Raw genomic sequence first — 27,212 nt, 5'->3', positions numbered from 1 at the left:
GAGCTCCTGCCTGAGCTGGACCTTATGCAAACATTTCTGTGCCTGCTGGGTAGGGGCACATCTGAGGGGCCTGGCTCCAAGCCTGTGGGACTGAGGGCCACAGCTGAACAGGGGGCGGCCCCTGGATTCAGGCACACAACTACCACACGGGCACGTGCCCATGCATGTCCCGTGTGCTCCTGTCACATGCATCCCCCCACACATGCATCTCATGCTGTACACCTGGAGGCTGCTCACGTCTCTCACGCCCAGTGTCAGTCCACATCTGCCTCTCACATGCTGCCCTTCTCCCACCCACCCAGGGACACCCAACGGCTCCTCCTCCCTGATCCCCCCCTGCCCCCAGCCACGAGGAGCCCTGCCCGACGGGGCGTGTGAATATGCAACGGGAGTCCCGGGCTGGACAATGGCAAGTGTGCGTGCCGTGGCGTGCCCGTTCCTGGGGCTGGCCGGTGCCCCCGTGCGGGGCCTGTCATGTGAAGCTTGTGCCCTGACTCTGTTTTAAGTGCATTCGTGCACTTACACTTGGCCTTATGTACACAGCCTTGCCCGGCCGCCAGGGCGCGTAGGGATTTTAGCGGACGTGAATGTAAATAAATTATATATATATATTGCTAACCCAAGTGCTACTTCTCTCGGGGAGAGCTAGGGGTCCAGGCCATTGGCCATGGAGGGGTCATACATGGCCGTTTTGGAAGTCCTGGGTTTCTGGACCTGGCTGGGGGACAGATGGGGTCCCAGCCCTGGTCCAACAAAGCTGGTTGCTGGAGACTTATTCAGACACAGGTCATCTGGGCAAGGCGGCAGGCAACAGCGGTGACCAGGGCTGCACCTTTGCCGGACCCGTCCTCTGATTGCAGGAAGGTGACCACACAGCGAGGGGCCAGCTCCCGCACTGTGGCTGCCACCAGGCTGGAGAAGCTGTGAGGGGGAGAGGCCGAGGTGAGGCCAGGTCAGCCGGGCCCCACCTGGCCATGCCTCCCTGCCCAGCCCGGCACCCAGACTCACTAAGGGTGCAACTTGTAGAGGGTTCCATCCACCCCCACAGACACAGTCAGCTCTTCTAGGCCCCGGTTCTCACGGATCTTCTCCACCACGGCAGCCACACCTGCCCCACAAAGCTGGGCGGCCCTCTGGGACACGGCCTGGCACACCTCCAGGACCATCAGGGCATCATCTGAGGTCAGGGACAGCCCCAGATCCTCCAGGATGGCTCGGACCTGCCTCAGGGCCAGGCTGTCACTGGAGACAGGAGGGAATAGAGCACAGAGAGGCAGGATCCTGCATGAGCGCCCCCCTCTCATGGCTTTTCCGTCCTCTGGTGCACCTCCCTCCAACCAGCATTCCACCCAACGATAGAGTCCTTTGGGAGGTGGAAGGAGATAATGCAGGCCTCAGCACCTTTCAATCTCAGAGAGAAACTTGGTCTTGAAGATGTCCCTGGTCTGAAGGCGCTGGGTCTGCTGGCCCCGGAAGAGAACTCCAAGGCTGGTCAAATGCAAGAGGGTGTGGCGGACGATCTCCCCCAGGTACATGCCACTGATCATCTTCTCAAACCTGCATGAAAGTGTGTGTGCACACAGGGCAGGAGGCCCCAGCCCCGTGCCACCACCAGCCACCAGCCACATCACTAGTGCCAGCCACCACCAGTCACACCTGCCCAGCCCAACCCTCACCTCTGCTTGCCAGGGTTGATGGATGCCTGGTCCACACTTGCATCAAAACGGGTACTGAGCATGCTGAGAGAGCCATCATCCCCAAAGGCACCCCACTCCATGTTGATGCACATGTGGCCTGAGTCCCCAGCCACACTTGCCACATTCTGGAGCTCCTCCATGTAGCAGGCATTGGTGCCAGTTCCTTCAGAGAGGCCAGATGGGGTGGGAGCCATTTACTGATGCAGACAAGATCCCTCTGAGCCCTTCCCACCGAGATAGCAAAATCTGGGCTCATTTCCTACCTCTCCATCTCCCCATGCTCATTGGCCTGCCCAGGGTCTGGTCCTCCTTCCTTCCTCGCATCCCTTTTTCAGACCCTGCCACCATCAAGGCCCCCGGGCCTCCACTACTTCCCCTACCAGCACCACCATCAGCACATCTCCCATGCTACCCCAGGGTGCTCGCAAAATGCCCGTCATTCACATCATTCCCCTGAGAGATGTGTGACAGCCCCCGCTGTCACACAGGTGAGAGGCCCAAGCCTTCCTGGACTGGCCTTCCAGGTCTTTAGTCAAATCAGCAGGTGCTGGGCCAGGAACCGGGGACATAAAAATGAGACACAAGGAGCTCCACAGTGGCCAGAGGCTGGGCAATGAGCAGCCAACTCTGATACTTCCTGTGTGTGCCCAAATAGAAGTGCAAAGAAAAGCATCATGGAACACCCAAGCACAGGTGAGTCTTCCTGCCTAGAAAGTCAGGAAAAGCTACAGAGAGGAAGTGACATTTGGATTTGACCTTGAAGCCAAGAAGCTTAGACAGAAGGCATACCCTGGGTAAAGGCTTTTGCTTCTTCTCCCCAACACACGATCAGCTCTAAGCAGGTGTGTTGGATCCTGGAATTACTCCATCCAGTTGTTTATTCACACAGCAATCTGGGCCTGCCTCTCTCGAGCACCTCCCGGTGCCAGACACTATGTTCAAGAAGCTCCCAGTCTCCTTTGAGGCTGCCACATACCTCCTGCTCTAAGAGACAGATGTCCAAGGAGCTATGGGATCCCTCCTCCCCCATCTAGCCAAATTCCTTTTTCAAAGGCTTTCTTTTCAAGTCTCACTCATGTTGGGACCCCTTCCTTTCTGATCTTGGCTTGTTGCCCTGGCATTTAGTCAGATTCAGCTCTCTCTGATGGCCACGTGCTCTTCTGGATTCAACCCTCACTAAACAGTCAGTTCCGAGAAGGCAGATATTTTCCCCTTCTTTATGTGTCTTCCTGTCCCTTCATCCAGCCCCCAACTGGCCACAGGAAAGGTGCTTAATAAAAACTTAGAATCTTGGGGACTTCCCTGGCGGTCCAGTGGTTAAGACTCCGCGCTCCCAATGCAGGGGGCCCGGGTTCAATCCCTGATCAGGGAACTAGATCCTGCATGCCACAACTAAGATCCCTCATGCTGCAACTAAAAAGATCCCGCGTGCCGCAACTAAAGATCCCACATGCCACAGCTAAGACCCAGTGCAGCCAAATAAATAAATAAATATTAAAAAAAAAAAAAAGGACTTAGAATCTTGGACTATTCAAAGAACCATCTCAACTCATTCTCTGCACACCCCCCCATCACTGGGGTCCCACCCAATTCCAAATACTCTGTAGGCCATGAGCCAGGCATAATGCTACACTTTGTCCCCTCCCATTTCATCCTCATAACCCCTTAAGACAGGCATTATTATGATCTCCACCTTAGAGATGAGGAAACTGAGGCTCTGGTGATTTGCCCAAGGTCATACCAGTGGAAGTGGCAGAGCTAGTATTTCCACCCAAATCTGTGTGACTCCAAAGCTCACATTCATTTAACAGATGGGCAAACTGAGGTTCAGAGAGCTTAAATAACTGTGAGTCAGTAGCTAAGCTGGGCTAGACACCGAAGCTCCAGACCCTCAGCCCAATAGAGTGTTCCAGGGCCCCACTGAGTCAGGTAGGAATGATGCCACATCCCCAAGGCCAGGGGAATGTCCGAATCAACAGGAGGCAGTAAATTAGCAACAGGCAGTAGGGGCACAAAAGAGCAGGGCCCTCCTCACCGACGATGAGGCCGACCTCGCAATGGGGGTCCTCGTAGCCACAGGACATCATGGTCCCCACCGTGTCATTGACAATGGCAACCACATTCAGTTCCACTGCCTGCACACAAAAGGATGCTGCTAGTTGCTGGGCAACGTGGTCGTCACAGCAACTAGCACTGGACCCAGAGGTCTCTACTACAGAGGGCCCCCCACATCAGGCAGCGGGAGACCCTTTGCTCCCTTCAAGGCCTGTTGCACCAAAGCACCCCTGCAGGCAGGCTACTTACCTGTCGGCGCCTGATGGCTTCCCGCAGCAGACACACAACATCTTGGCCCTCACAGTCAGATGCATTGAAACCCTTTGTCCAGTTCAGGAGGATGCCCTGGGGTGGGACAAAGAGGAAGCAGGAAGCTAGAGGTCCCTTGGAATCTCACTTTGCCTCTCCAAAGCCTGCATCCCATCAGAATGCAGGATATGATTCCCTCCCCAGGTAGGATTCTGTGTCTACTCTGTCATACGATTAAGGACCTTGCCCTCTGCCCCCTCCCAATTCCCCAGGAGGATTCCAGTGTGAAGAAACCTATTAATAACCATCCAACCTACGTCTTCTACTTTTAGTGCCAGAATGCTCAGATAGTTTGAGGGTCTGGCCATTTTAAGACATCTGCCCAGAAGGAATGGCCCTTTGTAATTGGGTTAGGAATGAACAGATCTGGTAAAATGAGTGCTGTGTGTGAGAAAGGGAAGGACAGAGAAGGCTCAGAGGTCCAAATGACAGCAGAGTCTGCTCTTCCAGAAAGAGCTAGCAAGAGTCACTTGAAAGGAAGGAATTCTCAGAGTTGGGACGGAGCCGTGTCAATGGGAGATTCACATGCATGTTCCAGATACAAGTGAAGGATGAATGGAAAAGCCAGAAACCAGACACCAGGGCAGGACAGGAGGGGACAAGACAATTTACTGTGAGAAACTGGCCTTAAATTGTGAACTTAGTAATGGCGGCCTAGCTGTTCTTTTCTTATTGTGCTTCCTCTGAGGGAGGGGGCAGGGGAACTATTCCACCCACCATTAGGAGAAAATGACTGCTCTGCCCAAAGTAGACGCATGGAGAGCAGGTCTGGGAATCTTTGGGGCAGGAGATTTTAGACATATTAACTGACATTTCCCCCAGTAATATTTCCTTTTATTCCTTTCCCCATAAAACCACAAGATGGAGTATTCTGTGCTCATTGTCTCAAAAACAGAAACCAGAGAGAGTGAGAGTGAATGAGAGCGGGAGCCAGATCATGAGTAACAGCAAAGTTTCCCCACTCCCAGATGAGAGAAAGACCCCCTGGTTTGGGAAAGGTGAGGTGGGCAGGAGTTAGAGCCAGGTTCCGGATGGCTTCCTGAGAAAGATGTCCTAGGCCCTCCACCCTGGCCATGCCCCTGTGGGGAAGGGGAGGAAACAGAAGGGATTTGGATAATCTGAGAACAGAGGCAGCCTCTGCCCTCCTCCACGGAGGGGAAGGTAAGGTATCAAGGGAGTTGTCAAGACCCAAGAGAGCAAGAGGCAGAGTCCAAATGGCTGGGGCCTGGACGTTTCCCCCACGTCCCAGCTTGTCTGCACATTCTATACAGCAAAGGAGGGGCCCCTACCTGGATAAGGGGGGTCCCTGAATTGATTACCATTAAGTTTTCACTCCTGAAAAGAATGTGGGCTCAACATAGAAATTAAATTCTGTTAATAGGACCGTGTTTCCTGCATGCCTGATTTTGCACAGAGGAGTCCCACCTGCTTCTCACACCTTACAAGGAATAATCAAAAGGTGCCAGAATAACTCAGGCTGGAGGGAGCAGACGAGCAAAGAGACACTGCTGACTGCATGATCCAAAGGAAAGCAGAGCACAGAGGCCCGTATCTGAGAGGTCAGAGCAGGAGCAGAGGGTAGGCGAAAACGATAGGAAGGCTGGTTGGAGTAGAGGAGGCAGAGCTTCCCAGAGACCACAGGTGTGGAAGAACCTGGTCGGCACCTTCAGGGCCAGCAAGCTCCTCATCACAGGAGCTTTTCAGCAGAAGTTGGGGGTGTTGAGGAGGAGATTCCTGGGAGCCTGGATCAGAGGTCTGGGAGGAGCCATCTCCATGGCAGGCCTTAGGTGTGTGCATGAAAAGTCTAGCATTCCTGATGAAGGATGCAGAGGTGTGTGCTGAGTGGGTGTTGTGTCTAGACCTGTGCCTGCCCCTCTGCCAACCCCAACCAGGCCCTGAGAAGGATACCAGCAAGGCTGGGAATAGGAGAGAGGGCAAAGGAACCATGCAACCACAAGCCCCTTTGAGAGACAGAACAAACTCTGCTCCCTGCAGATACCCTCGGCATTGCAACAGTGCTGTGGGTGAGACAGCCGGTGTGTCCTCCGGTCAGTCCCAACCTTGGCCTGCACTGCTCCCAAGTGCCCAGACCTAATGCTGGCTCCACTCTCCTGCCCACTGGCAGCCCCCAGGGGTAACCATGTCCTTCTCCATCCCACGCCTTTTCATGGCCCTGGATTCCAGGCCATTTCACTGCATCCCATCCGCCTGGGCACATCACATCTGGGGAAACTGAGGCTGGGTGCAGGCCCAGCCCTGCAGTGCCTCCACCCAGCCCTCTCCCTAGCCTAGGAAGCCCTCTCCAGGCCTCCTGCCCACTCCAAGAAGAGTATGTTGGTGGAAAGCCCCCTGAGGACGGCTTCCCCCAGCCCTCCCTCTCTCACCTGGTCCAGGCCGACCTGCCTACACGGGAAGGAGAAGGTGAAACCCAGGGGGAGGCTCTGCCCACTCAGGCCCTGCTGCTGCTGGAAGTCCACGATGCAGTCCACAATGTGGTCAAAGAGCTGAGGGGTGGAGCAAGTCAGGGAGCGGGCCACTTGGCCCTTTCCCGCCCCCTGACATCAGCTCCAGGTTGTGGGTACCTGCTGTCCAGAGCCCTGGGCCACGCACTCCGGGATGGAGTAGACCTGGCTGGTGATTTGCACACCTCCAGTGGCCACACGCACCAGGAGGACCCGGAAGTTGGTGCCCCCCAGGTCCAGGGCCAGGAAGTCCCCACGCTCTGTGGGGCAGAGACCCTCAGTGCCAGGTCAGAGCTGGAAGCTCTACCCCCACACATGCTGTGACCCCCAGAAGTCCATGTCCCAGCCCCACATTCAGGCCAAGTCCTTACCACTGCCATCAGGCGTGGCCCGGACGTAAGTGGGCAGCATGCGGAGGGAGGAGGCTTCCCCCTGGAGTCCCTTGGCCATGGCCTCTCGCATCTGTGCCTGCACTGCTGCCAGCTGCTCACGGGTCAACCGGAATGGTGCCAGGGTCTCCTCCAGCAGGCACCGGTGGGCAGCCAGGCGGGCAGCCACAGCAGTCACCATTGCCACACCCTGGCCACCCCCGTCCACAGAGGGTATGAAGGAGACATCACATTCGGGGGCCAGGAGCCTCACTGTCTCCTGCAGGATGCTGAGGAACCTACACAGACACACATCAGGTGCACCCTGGCTTGGCACCTGGCCCTGACCCCCAGGGCTTGCAGAAGCCCTGGGCTCCCTCACTTCAAATCAATTCAGTTCTAAACCCATCTATGCACCAACCGTCTGCCCAGTGCCCCCAGTGACACCCTCCCTTGCACACCCAAGAGAAGCCTCTTTCTCTCCTCTGACCTCTTCTGGCCTCCCCAGCCCCTGTCTGTCCTCACTTTGCTTGGGTGCCATTCATATCCATAGGCTTGCACCAGTGGTACCAGAGTGCCCTCTGGGTGTGTATCACAAACACACACTTGTTCCTGCTACCTGCTAACACAGGATCATCTGTATTCCCAGTACCTGGGGTGTCGCTCAAACACTCGGCCTCCAGTGGCCACAGCGATCTGAAGTGTCTGCTGCTCCCGGCTGTGCTGGAGACGGGAGAGGACGGCAGCCAGGGCAGCTGCGCAGAGCTGGGCAGCCCGCGTGCACACAGCCGCACATATGTGCTGCACGAACTCGGCATCTGAGGCCCTCGGGTTCAGGCCCAAGTCCTGCAGGATAGCGTGCACACGGGCTGCCCCAGCAGAGGGACTGGCGGGGACAGGGTGCTACTTTGGGGCTGAAGTAGCCCCAAAGCTCCCTGCCCCCACCAAAGCTCCATGGCTACCTCAGGGAAAGAGCATCCTCCCCATTCCCAAGTCAAGAACCCCTCTGTCGCAGCCCACTCGCCTCCCGCACTCACTCCTCCATCTCAGCCACATGTTCCAGGAGGATGCCGCCTTGCCTTAGCAGGGCAGGGGAGGTGTAGCCGCCAAAGAGGACACCGCACCGGGCCAGGTGAGCCAGCACCAGCCGCACCAGCTCACCCAGGTACAGGCCCCCAATCATCTTCTCAAACCTACAGGCAGGAAGGGTGGCTGGACAGAGCCTTTCCTAAGCCCTCAGCCCACCTGGCCCCACCTCCAAGAACTCCCAAAGAGGGGTCATTTGCTTTGCGGTCCCTGCTGAAGGGTCCAGAAGCAAATGGCCTCCTAGGAGACAGTTGGGTGTTTACCCAGACCCCACTGCCCCCTCTGGCTTAGATTAGGTTCATGGGGACTCCTGGAGGGTGGAAGGACCCAAGGAGGGTAGGAGACTCTTTGCTTGGCTACTCCCAACCCCCAACCCCTGCCAGGGCTGGCCAGAGTCAGGAATAAGGGAGGGCCAAGAATTAAAAACTCTTCGTTCTAGAACCCATTCCTTCTTTGAGCCTGGCCAGGGCCCCCCAGGATGCAACCCGGAGAGCCTAGGAGCAAACGAGAGGGAGGGGCCTAAGGGCTGGAGTACAGGGACAACAGAGCGGGAGGGGAACAAAGCAGTGACAGGGACTAGAGCAGAAGGTTAGGCCACCTCTGGGCACCCAGATTCAGGGACTCGTGGTCCAGGGTGCGGTCGAAGATGGTCAGCACTGGCCCCAGGGCCCCCTCATCACTGAAGGAGCCCCATTCGACGCTGATGCAGACTCGGCCCCGGTCCTCGTCTAGCACTGCCACATGCCGTGCCTCTTCCATGTAACACGCATTGGTGCCAGTGTCTGGCAGGGACACCCCATCAGGGCCTGTCCACCAGGACTCCAGGCCCTCCATCCACCATCACAAATGCCTGTGGCTCACCTACAACCAGCCCAACTTCGCATGGCGCAACCCCTGGCTTGCAGCCCATCATGGTGCCCACTGTGTCATTCACCACGGCAACCACATCGATGCTGTAGGTCTGGACAACAGAGAGGACAGAGGTCAGGGAACCTGGGAGATGGGCAGGGCTGGGGCCCTGGCTTTGATGGAGACACACAGAGTCCGTGAAATGTGTGTCCGCATGCCCCACACATTTGTGTCACATATGCTCTAGGCCTTCCCAACCTATAGAGGATTTTCCTCCCATCCCACCCCTGCCCCTTGGCTCCTCTGCTCCCAGCTCAGGCCCTGGAGGTCTCAGGGGCTCTCAGCCTCAGCCATCACTTCCAGAACACCAGTGCTCCCCACAGGACCAGGACAAGGGTGAGCAAACATGTCACCTTGAAGGCTGCGCTGTAGACACCTCGCTTGCTCACCCTGGTCCTGGCCTGGCTCCCCAAGCCTGCTCCTCTCAGCCCTGACTTCCAGCTACTCACACAGCACCGTGGTGGTTAGTCCGCACAGATCCAGAGCGGCCTTTCTCAGGCATCCAGACTTTTGAATATGCCCTTCTCTGAAATTAGACCTTCCTCCCCAGCCCCAGCTTATGCACCTGGCAAACTTCTCCTTCAAGTCTCTGCTCAAGTCGTAGTACACCCTTCCCTGTGCTCCCACAGTCATCGGAACCACATTCTCAACAGGGACAATCTTTTATTGGAATGTTTTCCCACTAGACTTGTGAGGTCCCTGAGGACAGGGTCAAGTCTTTTCATCTTTGTTTCCCCCTACAGTCCTGAACGTTTATTTGACCTTTCTTAGCTTCAGTCTCCTTACCTATAAAATGAGAATGGTAGCGGCATTTACCCAAAGGTTACATGGATAAAGGGTATAAACAGGAAAGGAAAGAAGGCCCTCCCAGAAGCATAGGCACAGCCTACATGTGCTGGGCCCAGGCCCAGGCCCAGGCCACGTGGGCATCCCTCCCTGCTCCCCTGCCTCTACTCACTCCCTGCCTCTGGATGGCGTCTCGTAGCAACTGGACCACATCCTGGCCTTCCACACCACTGCACCTAAAACCTTTGGTCCAGGAAATGAGGGTGCTCTGGAGGCAGAAAATTCGGGTCAGTCCTCCAACGACCTTCATGGGGCTGCAGCCCCTCCACCCACTGTCCCTGTAGCCACTCTGCCTCACCTTGTCCAGCCCTGTCTGGTGACAAGGGAAGGAGAAGCTGAACCCAAGCTGCAGACCCTGATTGCCCACGGGGAGCGCATCCAGGAACTCAGATAGGCAGCGGGCGGCAAAGTCAAAGAGCTGTGGGGTGGGTTGGGGGCTTAGCTCTGCCCACTGGAGCCCCAGCTGCCCCCGGGCCCAGAGCCTGTGCAGTGAGTGCTCACCTGCTGACCAGGACCCAGCATCACCTCTTGGGGGATCACAAACTCCTGGCTTCGGGGCTCCATCTTGTGCCCCTCAATGCCCATCAGGGTCACCCACAGAACACGCAGTGAGGCCCCTGTGGCTCCCAGCTCCAGCACCACGAAGTCTCCTTGCTCTGTGGGAAAGCAGGTCACAGAAAGGCACGCAGCTGGTGAGACCAAGCCCTCTTCTTCCCAGAAACATTCCCAAGGCCTGTGAAGTCTCATCAAGGGACCTTAGAGATGGGGACCTTAGAGATGGAGAAAGGGGTAAGGAACTCCCCCCTCCCCCAGATCAGAACCCTCTTACCAGTCCTGGCCACCCATGTTAGTCTATACAACCCACCAGTGCCATGTGGGGTAGACCCCACATATGTGGGCAGCATCCGGACAGCAGGGGCAGGGCTGGCCTGCCCCTTAAGGGCTTGCTCCATGGAGTCCAGGAGGCTGGTTTGGATCTGCCGCAGCTGTGCCCCTGTCACCTTGAACTGCTGCAGGCATTCCTGTACCTGAGGAGAAACAGGCCGACATCTGGGCAGGAGCCCTGTTGGCCTAGCGAAGTTTCCCCACTCCAACCAGGACAGAGGCCAGCCTGGCCCAGTTCATACCTCCCTTCCCTAGCCCAGACCAGCACCCCTCCCTCAGCTTCCCCAGGGGCTGGCCTGAGCCCTGCTTGAGCCCACTGTGAGCCTTGCTGTGCTCCCAGGCACCTGCCCAGCCCCACTCCTCGCCTCTTCACACACTGTGGCTTTCTTGCTGCTCACAGCCTACACCAGCTCCTGCACCCTCAGAAAGCTCCTTTCTGGTGGGAAGATCCACCCACTTCCTCCTGCTCCATTCCCTTGTGGATCCTTTCAGCTCCCTCCAACCCCCTCTACTTCTTTGAATTCAGGGCTGGCAAGACCTCTCCCCTGTCACCCCACCAGTGATTTGCTCTGGTTCCCCAGGACCCAGAGCCGAGCTGCTCAGTGAATTGTTGTTAGATGAGCAAATGAATGAACAAATGTGTGGATGAACTTCAGGTTCAGGGGCTTCCCTCTTCCGATACACTCCACTCTGGAGCCCGAGCAAGCCCAGCCAGGAGAGTTTGGGGGCCACACCGTGGAGGACAGTCCTCCCACAGTTGGCCACCCTTCACACAGACATTGACTGAGCCCCTAATATGTACCCAGAACTATTCTAAGCACCATACACTGCACAGCCAGCTGAGTCTGCTCTTGTGGAACTCAATTCTAGTGTAGGGGGCAGAAAATAAGCACAGAAACATGTAATATGGTTCTGGTAGTACTGGTAGAAAAGAAAGGCAGAAATAGAAGTTCAGGAGTGACCAGGGGAGGAAGAGGTATTTTTGGATATTGGTCAGGGAAGGTCTCCCTGTGGAGGTGACCTAAATGAAGGAAGGGAATGAGCCATTTGAAGATATGGGGGAAGAGCACAAAGGGTTTTTCTTCAGAGCAAGGGGATGGATTTTGGGGAAGGCTGGCCAGGGGCAGATCAGAGTGAAGGGAGTGGCGGGCAGACAGGGAAAGCAGAGGATGGGACACCAGGTTCTTTTCCAGCAGAAGCTTGAGTTGGGGGAGCTTAAGAAAAGCTCCAGTATCTCACTTCTGTGTGGAAACCTCCCTGGGACAACCCTCTGTCCTGTCCTTCAAAGAGGCCTCAGCAGCCTCCCTGGGTTTGTCGGAGGGTCCCAGCCCCCGACTCCATTCTCCCAGTCTTAGCCTTTCCCAGGTCCCCACTGCCTGTCTCATAGGAATTCCATTCCTATGACCCGCTACCCCACACTGGGCCCACATCTGTAAAGTACCACTTAGGCACCTGGATAAGGAGGCAGGGAGAGCCAGGGAGGAGAGGCTGCCAACTGAGGGAGATGGGGGCAGCTCAGTCCCACCCCTGCTTTAGGAAGAGAATGGGAAACAGATCCCTAAGGAGGCAAATGATCCTAACTGGAGTCCAGATGTTCAGTTCCATATTCACATTACTGCTTCCAGTAGCCATGCATGCTAGGAGGAGCTATTCCTGAGTCACAAATGAGGAAACTGAGGCTCAGAGAGGTATAGTCATCTTCCTAATCCAAGCAGCTATTAAGGGGCAGAGTGGGACTTGAACCCAGATCTGACTGCAGAGATGTTTCCACATAAATGCGAAGCCTTATAAAAACTAATAAAAACACCTGAAAAGAACCCAAAGCTGATGAAGTTTGCAGCAAAGAAACCCCATAGGACGTGGGATGAGAAAACTTACATCTGAGTCCTTGCCCTGCCACTTCCTGGCTATGTGGCCCTGGGCAAGTTAAACTCCTCTCTGACATGGTAAGACTTACAAGAGAATAACAATACTCAAAAGCACCCAGGAGCCATGTCTTGTTCATGGTTGTATCTCAGGGCCACAAGGAGTGGCTGGCTCTCAGGATTTGTTGACTAAGTGGTTGTGGTGGCATAAGAAAGGGGATAATGTATGTGAAAGTGTAAAGTGCTGTTCAGATGTGAGGGGTGTTTTATTATTGCTTAATGACAACAGCAGAGTTATGGAGAAGTCAATGGCTTGGGTAGATCGATGTTTTTCTTCCTTTTCCTCCCGGCTGCAGTGAGAGGTGCAAGAGGAGTGACTAGGAGATGGCAGAAGCCTCAAGAGACACAGGAGGACTTCGCTGGCTGATGCTGGTGGGCGCACAGCAGCCAGGAGAAGCTACTGGAGTCTCGCCTCAACCTCCCCCAAGAAGAGTGGGGAGAGACCTCAGCCAGGAGAGTGAGGAGCAAAGCATTAGAGAGAGGGTGGATTCGATGTGGCTTCAATGCTGGATCCTTTGACCAACTTGCTGTGTCGGTCAGTCAGGGCCCACCTCATCTCTCTGAGCAGGTTTTCTCCTCTGTCAAGCAGGAACAAAAATAGCACCCACTTCTTAGCGATGTTGTGAGGACTGAGAAGACAGTAGATGTGAAGGGGTGAGACAGTGGCTGCCCTATAGGACATGGGTTCCCTTTCCTCAGAGCACAAGGTAAAACCAGCCTGGGGAGCCTGACTCCATGTCCCCTCTGGTGACAAAAAGAGTCCTGGCAGAAGGCACCAGGAAGGGACTCAGATGGGACTGGGCTCCGACCACACGTGGTTCTTAGAGCATCATGCGAAGGGGAGCTGAGGTAGAAGCCTGCAGTGCTGAGTGGGGGCCCAAGGCCACAGGAAATTTGGCATCCATGTGAAGTTCCCCCAAAGCTGAAGAGAATTGTCTTTAAACTGCAGGTGTGTGCAATAGAGCCAGCAGGGTGGGTGTGGGACCAGCGCCAGAGTCTCGAGAGAGTGGCGTAAAGTGAAAGAGGTGATGGTGGCACGCCCTAGAGCAAGCCCTGGCAGGGCAGGCACCGCGGCAGTCATTGCACCCTTCAGTGGCCCAGCTAGGGGTTGTGCACAGAAGAAATGTTTACAGGGTCTGGAGCAGACGTTGGACAAGGGTAAAGTGGGAGCATGAAATGCAGTGAGGGGTGACGCCCCTCTAGTTTGGGCAACAAGCCAAATCAAGCAGGTTTCAGAATGGGCTGGAAAACTAAAGAAACTGCAGGGAACAATTCAAGAACCCTTTCATGGATGCCTCCTCTGTGCAGGTCCTGTATCTCCATTAGCTCACTTAATCCTCCAGGAGTGGGAGGATTAGACTTTATTTTCCTCCATTTCACTGATGAGGAAACAGAGACGAAGAGATGTGAATTGACTTACCCAAGTGTTTCCTGCTAGAGGGTGTGGTAGACAAGGGCTTCTAAATCTTGGTCAAGATGACAGAAAAAAGAGAAACTCACTCTGAGCTAACCTGAGGCACAATAACCTTGCTGCACAACCTCCAAGTTGAGTTCAGCACTGAAATCCTCTCTGTGTGCCTGACTTCAGTGGCCGTGTTGAGGGGTGAAAGATGTGCAGGAATGACTTGAGAAGTGGGAGAAGGAAGGGCTTTAAGAACACAGTTTTCTACAAGAAAAACCCTGGAGGGTCCTTTCTAGACTTTGGAGATGAAACACCTCAGCTCAAGCTCCTGTCGTGCCTTAAACTCAAGGTGCGTCACCTCTCTAAGCCCCCTTCCTCGGCTGTAAAATGAGGAGATAACCCCCACCTTGCAGTGGTGTGGAGCCTTGAAGGAGAAAGCTACTAGATCAGACGTGAAAGGCTCAGTAAACAGGAAAGGGCTGCATGGGTGTGAGCCAGTGGCCGCATGGCATCTTCTGCTGCTCCTGCTCTTGACAGCCTTGAATAGGCACGGGACAGGAACCCAGTACTGAACTTACCAGCTCAGAGCTGTTTGAGGGGCATGGCAAGCCTTCTTGGGGGCAGCTGGGGGCTTCTTCCTGTTGCTGCAACCCTAGAGACCCAATGGAGTCCATGCGGTTCCACGGTGGGGGGTGACCTCCTATGGGGGAAAAGGGTTCCCGGGTGAACCACGTACTCCACAGGTTGTGATGAACCTTGGAGGCTGTGATGCAGACCCTTAACTTTCTTCCTTCTGAATGGAACCAGGAAGGAAGATGTGGGCAGAGCTCAGAATCTCTGACCATCAAAATCCTTTAGTAAACAACCAGAAAGCCCTCATTTTCCAGAGCATGTACAACAAAAGAGCATTGGGAAGGCTGATTTCTAATCCCAATGCCATTCATTCATTCTGTCATTCATTCACATTTATCAGTCCCTAATGCCTAATGTGCCACATGCTAGGGTACAGACGAAGCAGACCTAGGCCACACCCTCAGGGACCTCACAGCTTTACCAATAATCACAGTATGACTGACACAGGCAGTGACAGAGATGGACTTGCTGCTGTACTTGGGAGTTCAGGGATGTGCTAAAGGTTTGGAGCAAAGGGTGTGAGGTAAGGAGGGGCCAAAGACCTGCTGGAGAAGCAAGCAGGCTGGCTTGGCACCTTCATGCCAAGTTAAGGTGTGTAAATTTCATGCTGAAGAGAGAAGTGGACAGGGGTGGATCTGTGATTCAGAAAGGGGTTCCACTAATGCCATGACTTTGGGCAAATCATTTATGATTTCTTTGCATTTCAGTTTCTTCATCTGTAAAAAAGGAGAAGATAATATCTACCTTCACAAGGTTGTCATCAGAATTAAATAGAGTAACAACAGGGAAAATGCTTTGGGAACTGTAATGTGCAACGTAAACGTCAGGGTGAGTTTTGGAAGGTGGGGTGATGCTGAGCTGAAAGAGCCCTGTGCTCACAGTTGAGGATGCAGCTCCTCACAAAGCAGCCACACCAGGTCTCTCCATCTCAAGGCCTACTTTATTTTCATCTACATATAAATAAAATGGGGACCAGAAAGTTTCCAAAGGAGCCTTCAATGATTCAGGTGCCCTGCAGGGGTGGAAGAAGAGGGAAATGCAGTGGAGGGCCCAAGATGGGCAGAAGGCATCTGGCTACTGAATTATTCCACCTCTCCTCCTTTAACAGCAAAACTTCAGGAAAGCTACCTTCCCACCTCTGCAACCCCTCCCCACCTGCCACTCCCCTCATGTCCATGAATTTGCCCTCCCCATGGTCACCTATGATCTCCTGACTGCCCAATACCAGCCTTTTCTTCAGTTCCCATGCTTTCACCCTCTCTCAGGCATGCAAAGCCATGAGAATTCTCTTCACTGCAAAATTCTCTTCTCCCTTGGCTGCGACAGTCAGTCTTCCCTGGGCCTCCTTCCTGAGTCTCTCATAGTCTTCGTCAATAACTCCTTCGCTCCTCTCCTCTTAAACAATGGGGCTCCCAAGTTTCTGGCCATAGTCTTCTTCTTCACACTCCCTCTTTATCTCACTCATCCCCAAGGTTTGATTAAAACCTGTGTGAAGGTTCCCAAATCTACCCCCGTCCTGAGCCAAATCCCAAATTCCAATGGTCTGTTAGCATTTCTGGATGCTGGAGAAGGTTCCTCAAACTCAACGGTCAAAGCCACATTCATTTCCTCCTTCACTTTTCCCCACGAAATTCTTCTCTTGTCCTTCACCTTGGCTGGAGGCATTCATGTTGCCGCTATACATCCCTGACCCTCACTTCCCCTACGCAATAAGTTCTCAGGCTGAAAGAGCTGAGAGCAGAAAGAGCTCCCGTGTGTCTCCACCTCCCAGTTCCCACAGCCACTGTCCTAGACCTTCCACCCATCTGATTATTCCAACAGCCTCCTAATTGATATTCGTGCTCCCATGTGTCCATCTCGCCACCTTACCCACACCAAACATGTTACCAGAGTGACTGTGCAAAAATAGGTTTTATCATGTCATTCCCCACAATGTGAAGTAAGCCGTCACACTGTGATGGCTTCTATTGCAGAAAAAAAAAGTCCCAAACGCTTTGTGACTTTGCAACCCCCTCACACTGTCCTCAACCCAAGCTTCCTCTCTTGCTACTCCCCTTCATATTCCAGCCACATTGACTATGAGCTTCATCTTGTCTCCTGCTGTTCAGCCTTCATTCACAGCCTTCCCTGGAATTGCTGAGTCATCTCTGCTTCTTCAATGCCCAGCACAGGGCTTGGCATAGGTAGGTACTAGTACAGCTTTGAAAAATTGAGAGGTGGGGAGTTCTTATTCAGAGAACCAAGAAATCCGTTTCCAAAAAATCTCCCCAAAGTCACATATACCTACACTCAGTTTCTGTCAAATCTGTCAAATATATGTTCCATATATGTTAGAGGTCTGTTTTGAGGATAAAATGGGGTAACTGAGGCAATTACCTTTGGGAAGGGCCTAGGGCTACACACATGGTGAGATCTCACTCTCCTATCGAGGCCCAGCTAGCTCAATCACTCATTCATTCGCTCTCTTATTCATTTCTTCTTCTATTCAACATTTATTCAGCACTTCTACATACCAGAGACTGTGAAGCTTCCCCCAAGTAACCCCAGTATTTACACTCCCAGTAAATATTCATTTCTGTCTCTTCCAGCTAAGAGTTCCTGTGGGGAGGGACATGTCTCCCATATCACTAGATTCCCAGAACCCAGCCCAGGGTCTACACATGTTTGAATAACTGTGGCCCTCTTGGCTCAATTCAGCTGAATCAGCTACATGGAACGAGCCTTCCTTCTGAAAGGTATCTCAGGACCTCTGCCAAGGATAGGAACCACTATCGAGGACCAACCAGCTTAGTCTTTCCAGCCTCCACTCATCCAGGATGGACTAAGCAGGAGAGATGAGGGTAAGGAAAGGGCTAGAGCTGAGGCAGGCAGGAATTAGAGGAGAATCTTACCTGGTAGAAGCAGCAGTTGGTCACTCTCCTCAGACCTGGGCTCTTCTCTCTCAATATGAGACGTCCCACTGAACTGCTTTGCACTCAAAAGTGAAACTCATGAGTAATCTGACTTATAATGTCACCAAGCCCCACCCCCTCACTAGACACCAGCTAATTCAGCAAGGTGCACTCCCCTCTGAGTCTGCCCTAAGAGGAGGCCAGGTTAGGCAGGGCCATGGTGCAAACTTAAGCAAGATCACCACAGGAAGTTGGGAGTCCTGAGTTGGGTCAAGGAGCCCAGGATATCCCCTCTGCAATGCTGGGAGCTCCAGCCATTTTACAAACACTCAGAGTCCACAGTGATTCACCCCTGGAAAGGAGCTAGAAGAACATAGCCTGGGAAATATGTAGTCCAATGGACAATTTTCCAAAATGTGTAAGGACTTACTAAATGAACAAGAGGCGATGTGGGAGCACAAGAGGAAGTGGCTAACTCTGCCCCAGAGTGGGCAGAAGAAGTTGAGGAAGCTGAGCCCTGAAGGAAGAGTGGCAGTATGTCCTTGCATGTACAGAATTGTGGAGCACAAGGCACCTTCATGGAATTGGGGTGCAGCTCCAGGGACCTCAAGAGGATACATGTAGGTGAGGACACATGGTGGGAGAGGAGGCAGCCAGGCTGTGGAGTTCAGCCTTTAGTCTACAGGCCAAGGAGGAAGAGTAGGTTCACACCATGGGCTTCTCTACTAGAAGGGGAAGAGGAATCTCAGCTGCAGTGGGGCTGTTGGCCACCAAGTTGGTTTCCCTGAACTAGTCTTCTTGAATGTACAGAAAGTTGGGGTATCACTGTGCCCACTGCTGTGGTCTAAATACTTTTGTTCCCCTCCCACCTAATTCTTATGTTGAAAACCTAATGCCCAAGGTGACGGTATTAAGAAGTGGGGTCTTTGGGAGGTGATTAGGTCATAAGGGTGGAGCCCTAATGAATGGGATTAGTACCCTCATCAGACGGCTCCCTTGCCTCTTCTGCCATGTGAGGATACAAGAAGTTCGCGGTCTGCAACGTGGAAGAGGGCTTTCATCTGACCATCTGGCCAGGCTGGCACCCTGACCTCAGACGTCCAGCCTCCATAACTGTGAGAAATACATTTCTATTGTTTATAAGCCACTCAGTCTGTGGTACTTTTTAATTGCAGCCCAAATGGACTAAGATACTCGCCATGGTAGGAGACTAGACACACTGCACCAATTTTCATACCAGGGAAATTGGTGAGCAGATACTTTAAAACTCCAGGCTATCTCATCAACAGTAACCCTACCGTTAACCATAAACAGTACTCTGCCTCCACATGACACCAGGATGGAGACCAGGGATGATGGCTGTTGAATCAGTTTTGGCATAACTGGGCCTGGAAACATGCCACATATCAGCCCTTCTGCACAGTTCACTGTGTAGCAATCAGGCATGTAGGCTCTGAGATTGGGAATGGGGGTGGGGAGGATAGACTGGCCATCATTCACAACATAGCATCCTGCCTAGCCTGGGGCTCCAGTCTCTCTCAACTTCTTAGTGGGGAGACAATATGGAACTAAATGTGAATGTGATTCATGCTGACAGTCAGTTTGCAGTCTCCTGAGCCGGGGTGAGGATACACCCCTGACAAGCAATGCCAGGGCTCTTTGTCTGTGTTTCTAGAAAGCTATGTCTATTTCCCCAGCAGCAGGGGTCCCAGCACCCTAGGTAGAGTGTCAGGGAAGGTCTGTGTCAGGGCCTACGGAGGGAGGAGGCAGTCTGGGCTTGAGATCTGTTAACAACTATGACAGCCGTAACTGTAGCAGAGGCACAGCAAGGAGTAGCAGAGGCATAGCAAGGATGAGCAGCTCTCTTCAGACACCAGATGGCCACTGACCAAAAAAGGGAAGGACAAGTCCTCACAAGGTTCCTCATAGCCCCTTAGTGCCAATCTTCAGCTGTCCAGGAGGAACTAAGGAATGGGGAGAGGCAGTTAACTGGGGGAAAGGTGGGCTGTAGCCCAGGTACCACGGCTGGGAAGACAGTCAGGCCCTCCCTGCTCCGATCTGCTCACAGGCTTGCTTCTCACAGCTGACAGTGCCCCACGGCCAGGCACACAGGCCCCAATAAGCTTCCTGCTATTCCCTCCATGCCCTTTTACTCCAATGTGCCTTGCAGCTCTCCTATACCCATCAAGCTGCTTCTTACTGTTAGTTTTTTGTTTACGCTGATCTGTCTGGAATGACTCTCCCTTTGTGCTCTCCAGCCTTTTCACCTAACTTTTCCTCATCCTTTAAATTACACCTCAGACATCGCCACTGCTGGGAGCCTTCCCAGACAAGCTCCTCCTGGCCCTAATCCCAGCCGAGTAGCAGCCTATTGATCCCATAGTGTCTTGATCTCCTTGTATCATTGCATAGACTACAGTCTATTAAAAGAATCTGTTTGTCTCCCCCCACTGTACTATGGGCCCCCAAAGAATGATTCTTATTTATCTTTGGAGTCCCGGGGCCCAGTTCTAGATCTAACGTGGGGTAGGTATCAGTTAATTTTTGTTAAATTGAAGAGCTCTCCCACAACCTCAATAGTCCAGGGCTTTTGAAACTGAGAGGAAATAAGTAACCTCTTCCTGCCTTCCTGGTACATACGGCTTCAGCAGCCTTTCCACTCTGGGTTTATACATTCTTCCATCTTCCCACTTGGTACTACCATCTACTTACTTACCTGCCTTCCCCTCACCCCAATTCCCATCTTCTAAATCAACTTAGGGCCACAGTTCTCTGCCTCACAGGTGAGAATGAGCCCACCCAAACTTAAAATTTCCATTGAGTTTTGTGACTCAAGTGGGAAGTAGGAGGTAGTGTGGTATAGTAGAGAGAATCAGCACTGGTGTCAGACAGACCTGGGTTTGGATCCCATCTCAGTTACCAGTTGTATGACCTAGGTGAATTTCTTCATTTCTCTGAGCCTGTTTTCCATGTATAAAACATGGAGACTAATGCCTTAGGTTGGGCTCCTCCAGAAGCAGACCTAATTTGAGTGCAAAAGGTTTAACTGGGAAGCAATCAGGCCAGGATTAGGATTAGGGCAATGCATGTGAAGTGCCTAGCTATAAAATGTAGAGAATCCCTTAGGTTCACACAAGTGTCAACGTTGCCTTTACATGAACCCAAGAGTGAGGGCCCCTCACCCTAGTCCCAGCCTGATCCAGGAAGCACTGACAGGGGAGTTGGAAGTGAGATAGGAAGGGAAGGAAGCCAATAGAGCATACATAATTAAGTTGCTGCTGGGAGCCACTGAGGCTCAATCCCACAGGGGAACTCTGGGAGACAGGTAGAATGCATCCACCTGAGGTGAGGAAGCTGGAGAATTTATCCTCCAACATCCATCTTTTACTGGCTGATGGCTGCCTCAGGGGCCCTCACTCCCTGGCACTCCCAGCCTGTGCCACACACTAGCCTAGAGAAGTGCTAAGGCAGAGAGTTACAGGTTCTTGCAATGGGATCCTGCGGGTATGTAATAGAACAGTGAGTGCCCAGGGGAGATGGACAAGGCACAGCCTCTGCTAGAGGGTTGTTATAAGGATGAAATGAAATAACACAACCACAGGGCCTAACACAGAAGTTACCTTCTCTTTCCCAATTTATCACAATAGCTTTTGAAGTTCTTGGAGCTTCCCAGCTCTTCATGAGTTGACAACATCATCAGAACAGCTGCTTCCCATCTTTCGGAAGAAGCAAAACAAAAACAAGAAACAAAACCCAAAAACCCAGGGGTCCTAGGCAAGCTCTAAACACCTGAGCTTGCTGTGGAAGGCTGGTGCTTGATGGAACTAAGGTACTCGAACTGTATCCTCTCACATCTGCTCTTCACCTCTCTCTGGCTTTTCCACCTCTCACTGTAACACTACTTACAACATACAAAACTAGCATTACATTGAGTAACGACTGCTGCCATTCATTCACCTTCTATGAGATAGATATTGTGCTTTTACCCACATTATCTTACTCCTTAGAACCCTGTAAGATTTTTCCCATTTTATAGAAAAGGAAACTAGGTCTCACAGAGGTTAACTTGTATCAGAAGCAGGGGTTCAGACTCAGGTTGATGTCATACTCTTTCCACTGACTTTGTCTCTTCATTGCCTTACTAAGGCCCCTCCCACAAAACCACTGGTATTGGGAGAATGAGACTAATGAGCAGCTTTTACCAAAGACGAGGTGGGAGGGCCTGGGGAGATGGCTGTTTCCCCCTGACTCCACATTAGTTAATAAATAAGCCGACCAGTACTAGTCCTGCTGATCCACACCCTCCTCCAGCAATTTGCCACTGATCCATGTTCTAGGGAGACCGCTCAATTTTAAGTTAAATAATTCACTTTCTAGAATCAGCCCTTTATGTTTTCTTATCTTCAGGCAGAGAGATAAACATCCCTGTTTATGGAACTTTACCTCCAATAAATTGTCATTTACTGAGAGAAAACTAGTGAGAGTTAAGTTGATGGGACAAATTATTTCTCAGAAGGAAAACAGGAAAATAATCAATACTAGAGTCAAAATACAGCATTTTCATTAGGACTGATGAGGCAGGGCACTGTGGTCTCACTTCCATGGACAAAAAGTGGTTTTATTTGTTACTCTGAACCTTTGTTTCCTCATCTGAAAATTGGGGAGGATAATACCTACCTCATAAGGTTGCTGTGAGGATTAAATGAAGCTACACACATTGCCTGAACCATAGCAATTGCTCAAAAAATAACAGCAATATTAATGTGATGCTGGCCACAACGTCAGTGCCATCCAACACCAAGACATGGAAGGAACAGAGAGTGAGCCTGCCATCCTGCCTTCTTCTAACTCAAAGAGCTTGTGTGCAAAGGCAGCTAGGCAGGGAACAATGCATTAAAGGCCTGTGCTGTGCCTTACATCTAGCTATCTCTGAACTCCCCAGTCTAACACACACTTCATGTTTGTTTTAAAATAAAGGAAAAGAAAAGTTTGGACTTGGTAAATCAGAAGTTAGGAGAGTGTGAGTGGTGCCCCGTTTATCTTGTCCCAGGATCCTTTCCTGGTCGGCAGCCACCTCATACCATCTCCCACTATATCTTCAAATCAACTTGGGCCAAAGCTAGCTTTCTCAACATCCTTGTTTGGTCATCTCCCTCAGGCAGTTGCTTCTGCCATTCAACATCCTCTCACCTTTGGAGTCTGCCTGTGCACTGAGGATAGACCACATCTCTGCTCTTCACTGGAAGCTCCTGGGTAATGTGGTTGAGAATGTGTACTCCTCTACTAATGAACTGAAACAGAAGTTATTTCCTGTTGCTGCTATGACCTCTGATGGCAAGAGAACCAATCTCAGTTTTAGCAGATGAATATGCAAGGCATCCCCACTGGTTAATCTAGGAAGAAAAAGTAATTGTACAGGAACTAATAACTGAGAGTTCACTTACAAATTCCTGGCAAGAATGGTCAGACATATCCCTCAAAGGTCCTATGCTCTGGCTGAGAATTCTTAACTGGGTGAGGCAGCAAGATGAAATGACAAGTCACTGAACGGTAAGGACAGCAGAATAGAAGTAGAATTCAATGCCCTGGCATCTTCCAGAATGATGTCAGAGAAAGTCAAAAGAGTAACCACACAGTGTTCAGAACTGTGCACTACACATTCTGTGAATATAGGCAGTATGTCAGAGACCAGTAATGGAATTCATTCCGAAACATGCAATTTATGAGTCTGAGAACTAGCTCCATAATTAAAATATCCCTCCCCTAAGCCCAGAGAAAAAAAGGAAAATCTCCATCTTATTGAAATAAGATTTCATACAAACATAGATAAATATATTTAAATTTTCTTTTTAACCATAAGTGAATTCAAACAGACTGTTATAAAACAGAATACTACACACAGTTGTCTGTATAGCTCATAGAAAACATAAAAACCAGAACACTGATTGGGTGCTGGTGGTAGAAACTGCAGGGCCAAAACTTGCATAACAATGAACTGGAGACCACTAAGGCTTAAGGAACATGGCCCACCCCTATTGTTAATGGTTTTGTCAACCTTTGGACCCTAGAAATTCAGGATTTCCTCCTTCTTCCTCTGCCTGCTTTGGTCCGTGTCCGGCTACTTGACCGGACAGTAAACTGCTTTTTAAAGTCCACTAAGCAATCTGTGGTTTCTGAAATGGAAACAAAAGACTTGATGGGAGACTCATTTAAGTCGAGATGTGCAGGGGAACTCTGCATCTCTCTGCTGCAACCTGCCTCTTCTACTCCTGGTGAAGGCACCCTAGAGAGAAGGAGAAAAAAATCAGAATTCAATATACACCTACTAATAAGCACTAAGTATGTGTACCAGGGGTATTTACATATACTATTAGTTCATGTAATCTTTGGAATAATCCAATCAGATAAGTACTATCATTTCCCTTTCACAGATGAGGACACTGGGTAAATCATATACCCAAAGCCACACAGTTGGGCAGTAAGGAAATGAGGATTCAGACCCAAATCCCCAAGCTGCTTGAATTTTAAGTCAGAAGACGAGGGTTGGGTGGGGATAAAGAGGCAAAGAGGAGTAAGACAGCTTTTCCTCTGCTTGTTTTGACACCATGAATGAACTGAGGTAGTTATCCAATTCTCAGCCCAGATATATGGCAGGCACAGAGTTATACAGAGAGCAGTCACACAGTTCCACAGTTTTCTACTTCAACAGCTTGAATATCACACTATACACAGAACACAGGACCAGGGCTGTACTTTTCTAGAACTGATGACAGCCACACTTCAATGCACACCCCAATTCACCTGAAGGCTCCTGTTTCTGAAAACTTGGTCTTTATCTCCGCATCTGTGATAGGACAGAAAAAGTAATAATGTTGTTAGTGGTGTTGTAATCATAACACTTTTCACTGATCGTGTGCTTCCTATGTCCTGGGCACTGCTCTTCATCAGGCTTCCCCAGGTAGCTCAGATCCCCAATCCCCAGACCAATGGAATGTGAGTGAGCAATTTTAGCATCCAACAGGCTTAGCTGCAAAAGTACAGAGGTGAACACTTTTGAATGAATAACCACTGAATAAATCTACTTCAAATCTGGACTTGAGCAACAAGGAGTTGCCAAGGGAAATCTGCTACCTGAAGAGATTCACAACCTGCTGACCTAAAGGCAGCAGGCTATGGGGCTCAGAGAGGTTGCCTTTTTATAGTCATCAGAAGGCACAACACATTTGCTTGTTGGGAATGAACTATTAGAACTAGATAGGAAGCAAATCTCACCAGACCTAAGCAAAAAGTTCCTCTTCCACCTACATCTAGTAAATTTTAACAATAGCAACTATTAACAACAACAACAGTAATAATAGCAGCTAACATTTATCAAGAGCCTACGTATGTCAGGGAATATGTGTGGAGCTTTACTAGATATAATCCTTTCAATCTATGAAGTTGGTATTACTAACTCTATGCAATGCTCTTAAACAATCCACTCTACTCCTCCTTAAATATTAGGCACAGAGACAGAATTACTTCCTACAGTCCCTCAGGAGCATAGGTTGAGACACTATGCTAAACGTAACATGAATGATGCACAAAACATTAGGAGAGGACAGTAATGACTAGTTTTCAATGCCTATTCCTTTAGGAGGTACTTAGGGCTTGTACCACATTCCCCTCTGATTTGGAAATGTGTTTTCCCCAGTTCAAAAGGCAGTAGAAAGTTCAAGCTTTATAGAGGCTGAAACAAAACACATGATAAATAAGACAGAGTATTTCATCTTCCTTAAGGAGAGATGATCTAGACCAATTCTCAAAGGCTGGCTGACTGGGTCAAATGTGCACCCACATAACTCTAGCAAAAAGTCAGGGGAGTTGGTAGTGGCTATTTTTACTAGATGGCCTCAGACAGAAGCTCAGCAAACTGGTCCTGAGATCCTCACCTGTGGTCTTGTACTCAGACTGTTCCAAGAGACTGAGGAGTCGGCCTTCCTTGAAGCCTTTTTCCTGTGACAGAGAAAAATAGATGAAAGGGTTATACAGAGAGTCTAAAATACAACTTCCTTAGCCCAGATCACACCTATCTCCAGGAGAGAAGAGGTGTAGGGGCACAGCTGTACGGAAGTCTTTTGCTTTCTAATAAATGAGGGTACACAGTAAAAAAGCAAATATGATTAAAAGAATACATCTTTATGCCAAGAATATATCTAAGAATGGATACCAGAGTCAAGGCAAATTATTCCACCAAGATCATATTAGAGAACAGTAACCTTTGACCTATGATAGATTTGGAGAGATTTAAAATAGAAAATAACAGCTTCAAGTTAGCTTCTAGAGGCAGCGATGACAGAGAAAAAACTAGCTCTATGGTATAAGCACATACCCGTAAGCCCTAACTCCAAATTACCACCTAAACATCACCCCATTCATATAAGGAAAAGATAATTTCCCCTGATTCTTCACACTTTTCTTCATATTTTTTTTTCATCATGACAGATAATGGCTTCTCCATCTTAGTGTTCAGTGATTGCTATGTCAGTAAGCCTAGGATATGGAGCTGCTGCTTTATCTTTGATCTCTAAGCCAAGACATGCTCTTCCTGATCTCCAATCACAAAGCCCAGAAAGCACATCTTCCCAGTGACCAGGACCAGATCCTACAGTTTCCGAATAAGGCTAGGCACATGAGGTGTTCAACAGAGTTGACTGTATGTTCCTGGCAGTGGGTATACAACTGGATATACTTTCTGGAAAGTAATTTGGCAGTATGTTTCAAGAGATTTTAAAATGTTTATACCCATTGCCCTAAGTGCTCCACTTCAGGAAATCTATTCTAAGGAAATAATCAGTGGTACAAAGACTGATTAATGTTTTAAACACAGCATTATAATACAGAAGAACTGGAAACAATGTGAATGTCCAATAATATGAGAATGGTTAACTGACTGTGTGATACAAACATTAAGAGTAATTTAAAAAACAGCTTAAAAATAAACCCAGGAAGGTGTTTATGTTACAATGGTAAGTGTATATATAAATATGCCTATACAAGTATACATATGTACACATATGTATATATGTACATATATAGTATGGTGTATATATACATATGCACATACAAGTATACATATGTACACATATGTATATATGTACATATATAGTATGGTGTCAATTACATTAAAATGCATTAAAAAAAGACTAGAAAAAAATAGGCCAAAATACTAGAAGATGTCATCTTTGAGTAACTAACTTACAGATGATAATTTCCCGATTCTTCATACTTTTTTTTGAACTTCCAATATTTTCTACAATGAGTATATATTATTTTTTAATTAAAAGAAAAAATAATTTAAAAAAGCACAAATCCTGTTTCAAGATAAACAGAAGAAGGAAGGAGGGAGGAAAAAAGCCCAGAACAGAACTGTGGAGGGTTAGGTAACCTTTCCTAAAACACTCCACACATACCTTTGGGTTCCTCAGCCGTTGTGGACGCTTCCCCTCCACAGCTGAGCATACTCTATCACTCTCTTCAGGCCCATCTCCTTGGTCACCTCTTGCAAGCTGGAGACAGGACTCTACATGACACTGATACTCTCTGAATGGGACTAGGGATTTACAGAGATAACACTTCTCATTCCTAGCCAATCAGAAGAAAGAGAGAAAAGGCAGTTTTAAGATTTGCTTTTGCCTCTGTGCTCCTAGATACGTCTCAAATTGTGTTTTTATGTGTTAAAGTTATTCCGTGAAGAAGACATGT

At 50.3% G+C, this 27,212-nt stretch overlaps 2 protein-coding genes across 12 annotated transcripts in view; both read right to left on the bottom strand.

Annotated features, from left to right (window-relative positions):
- Positions 1 to 772: 772 nt before the first annotated feature.
- HK3 (hexokinase 3) lies at positions 773 to 23,189 on the bottom strand. 6 transcript variants are annotated; one of them, XM_082453450.1, is made up of 19 exons: positions 17,469 to 17,541; positions 14,523 to 14,644; positions 10,598 to 10,760; positions 10,234 to 10,388; positions 10,031 to 10,150; positions 9,845 to 9,940; positions 8,839 to 8,938; positions 8,576 to 8,759; positions 7,929 to 8,084; positions 7,544 to 7,777; positions 6,895 to 7,190; positions 6,644 to 6,783; positions 6,446 to 6,565; positions 4,002 to 4,097; positions 3,733 to 3,832; positions 1,677 to 1,860; positions 1,402 to 1,557; positions 1,009 to 1,242; positions 773 to 921 (listed from the first exon to the last, which is right to left on the bottom strand). In XM_082453450.1, exons 2-19 carry the CDS (start codon positions 14,616 to 14,618, stop codon positions 777 to 779), a joined length of 2,775 nt encoding a protein of 924 aa, XP_082309576.1. In that variant the 5' UTR covers positions 14,619 to 14,644; positions 17,469 to 17,541; the 3' UTR covers positions 773 to 776. The 6 variants fall into 6 exon arrangements, with proteins under 6 accessions (XP_082309576.1, XP_082309572.1, XP_082309573.1 ...); XM_082453446.1 differs by having other exon boundaries at positions 14,523 to 23,189; XM_082453447.1 differs by having other exon boundaries at positions 9,845 to 10,150; positions 17,469 to 23,189.
- Positions 23,190 to 23,299: 110 nt separating this feature from the next.
- Positions 23,300 to 27,212, bottom strand: part of UIMC1 (ubiquitin interaction motif containing 1) — a 132,508-nt gene continuing 128,595 nt past the window's right edge. For all 6 annotated transcript variants that reach the window (XM_082453472.1, XM_082453467.1, XM_082453468.1 and 3 more), the window contains 4 exons: positions 26,921 to 27,092; positions 25,400 to 25,463; positions 24,270 to 24,312; positions 23,300 to 23,751 (listed from right to left, as the gene is read on the bottom strand). In XM_082453472.1, the coding sequence (XP_082309598.1) occupies positions 23,541 to 23,751; positions 24,270 to 24,312; positions 25,400 to 25,463; positions 26,921 to 27,092 (490 nt within the window). In that variant the 3' untranslated portion in view covers positions 23,300 to 23,540. The remainder of the gene's footprint in view (positions 23,752 to 24,269; positions 24,313 to 25,399; positions 25,464 to 26,920; positions 27,093 to 27,212) is intronic.

This window comes from Balaenoptera physalus, assembly GCF_965194825.1.
Source record: "Balaenoptera physalus genome assembly, chromosome: 3".
In the NCBI taxonomy this organism is placed as follows: domain Eukaryota; kingdom Metazoa; phylum Chordata; class Mammalia; order Artiodactyla; family Balaenopteridae; genus Balaenoptera; species Balaenoptera physalus.
The sequence above is the reverse complement of the archived record's forward strand: the minus strand, read 5'-3'. Positions and strand labels throughout refer to the sequence as shown.

Coding starts and splice junctions, on each gene's coding strand:
- HK3 (XM_082453445.1), bottom strand. CDS start 14,789: ATGGTCAGAGATTCTGAGCTCTGCCCACATCTTCCTTCCTGGTTCCAT. Junction 8,760..8,838: donor CGAAGTTGGGCTGGTTGTAG/GTGAGCCACAGG, acceptor TGTCCCTGCCAG/ACACTGGCACCAATGCGTGT. Junction 4,098..6,445: donor GGCAGGTCGGCCTGGACCAG/GTGAGAGAGGGA, acceptor GTCCCACCCCAG/GGCATCCTCCTGAACTGGAC.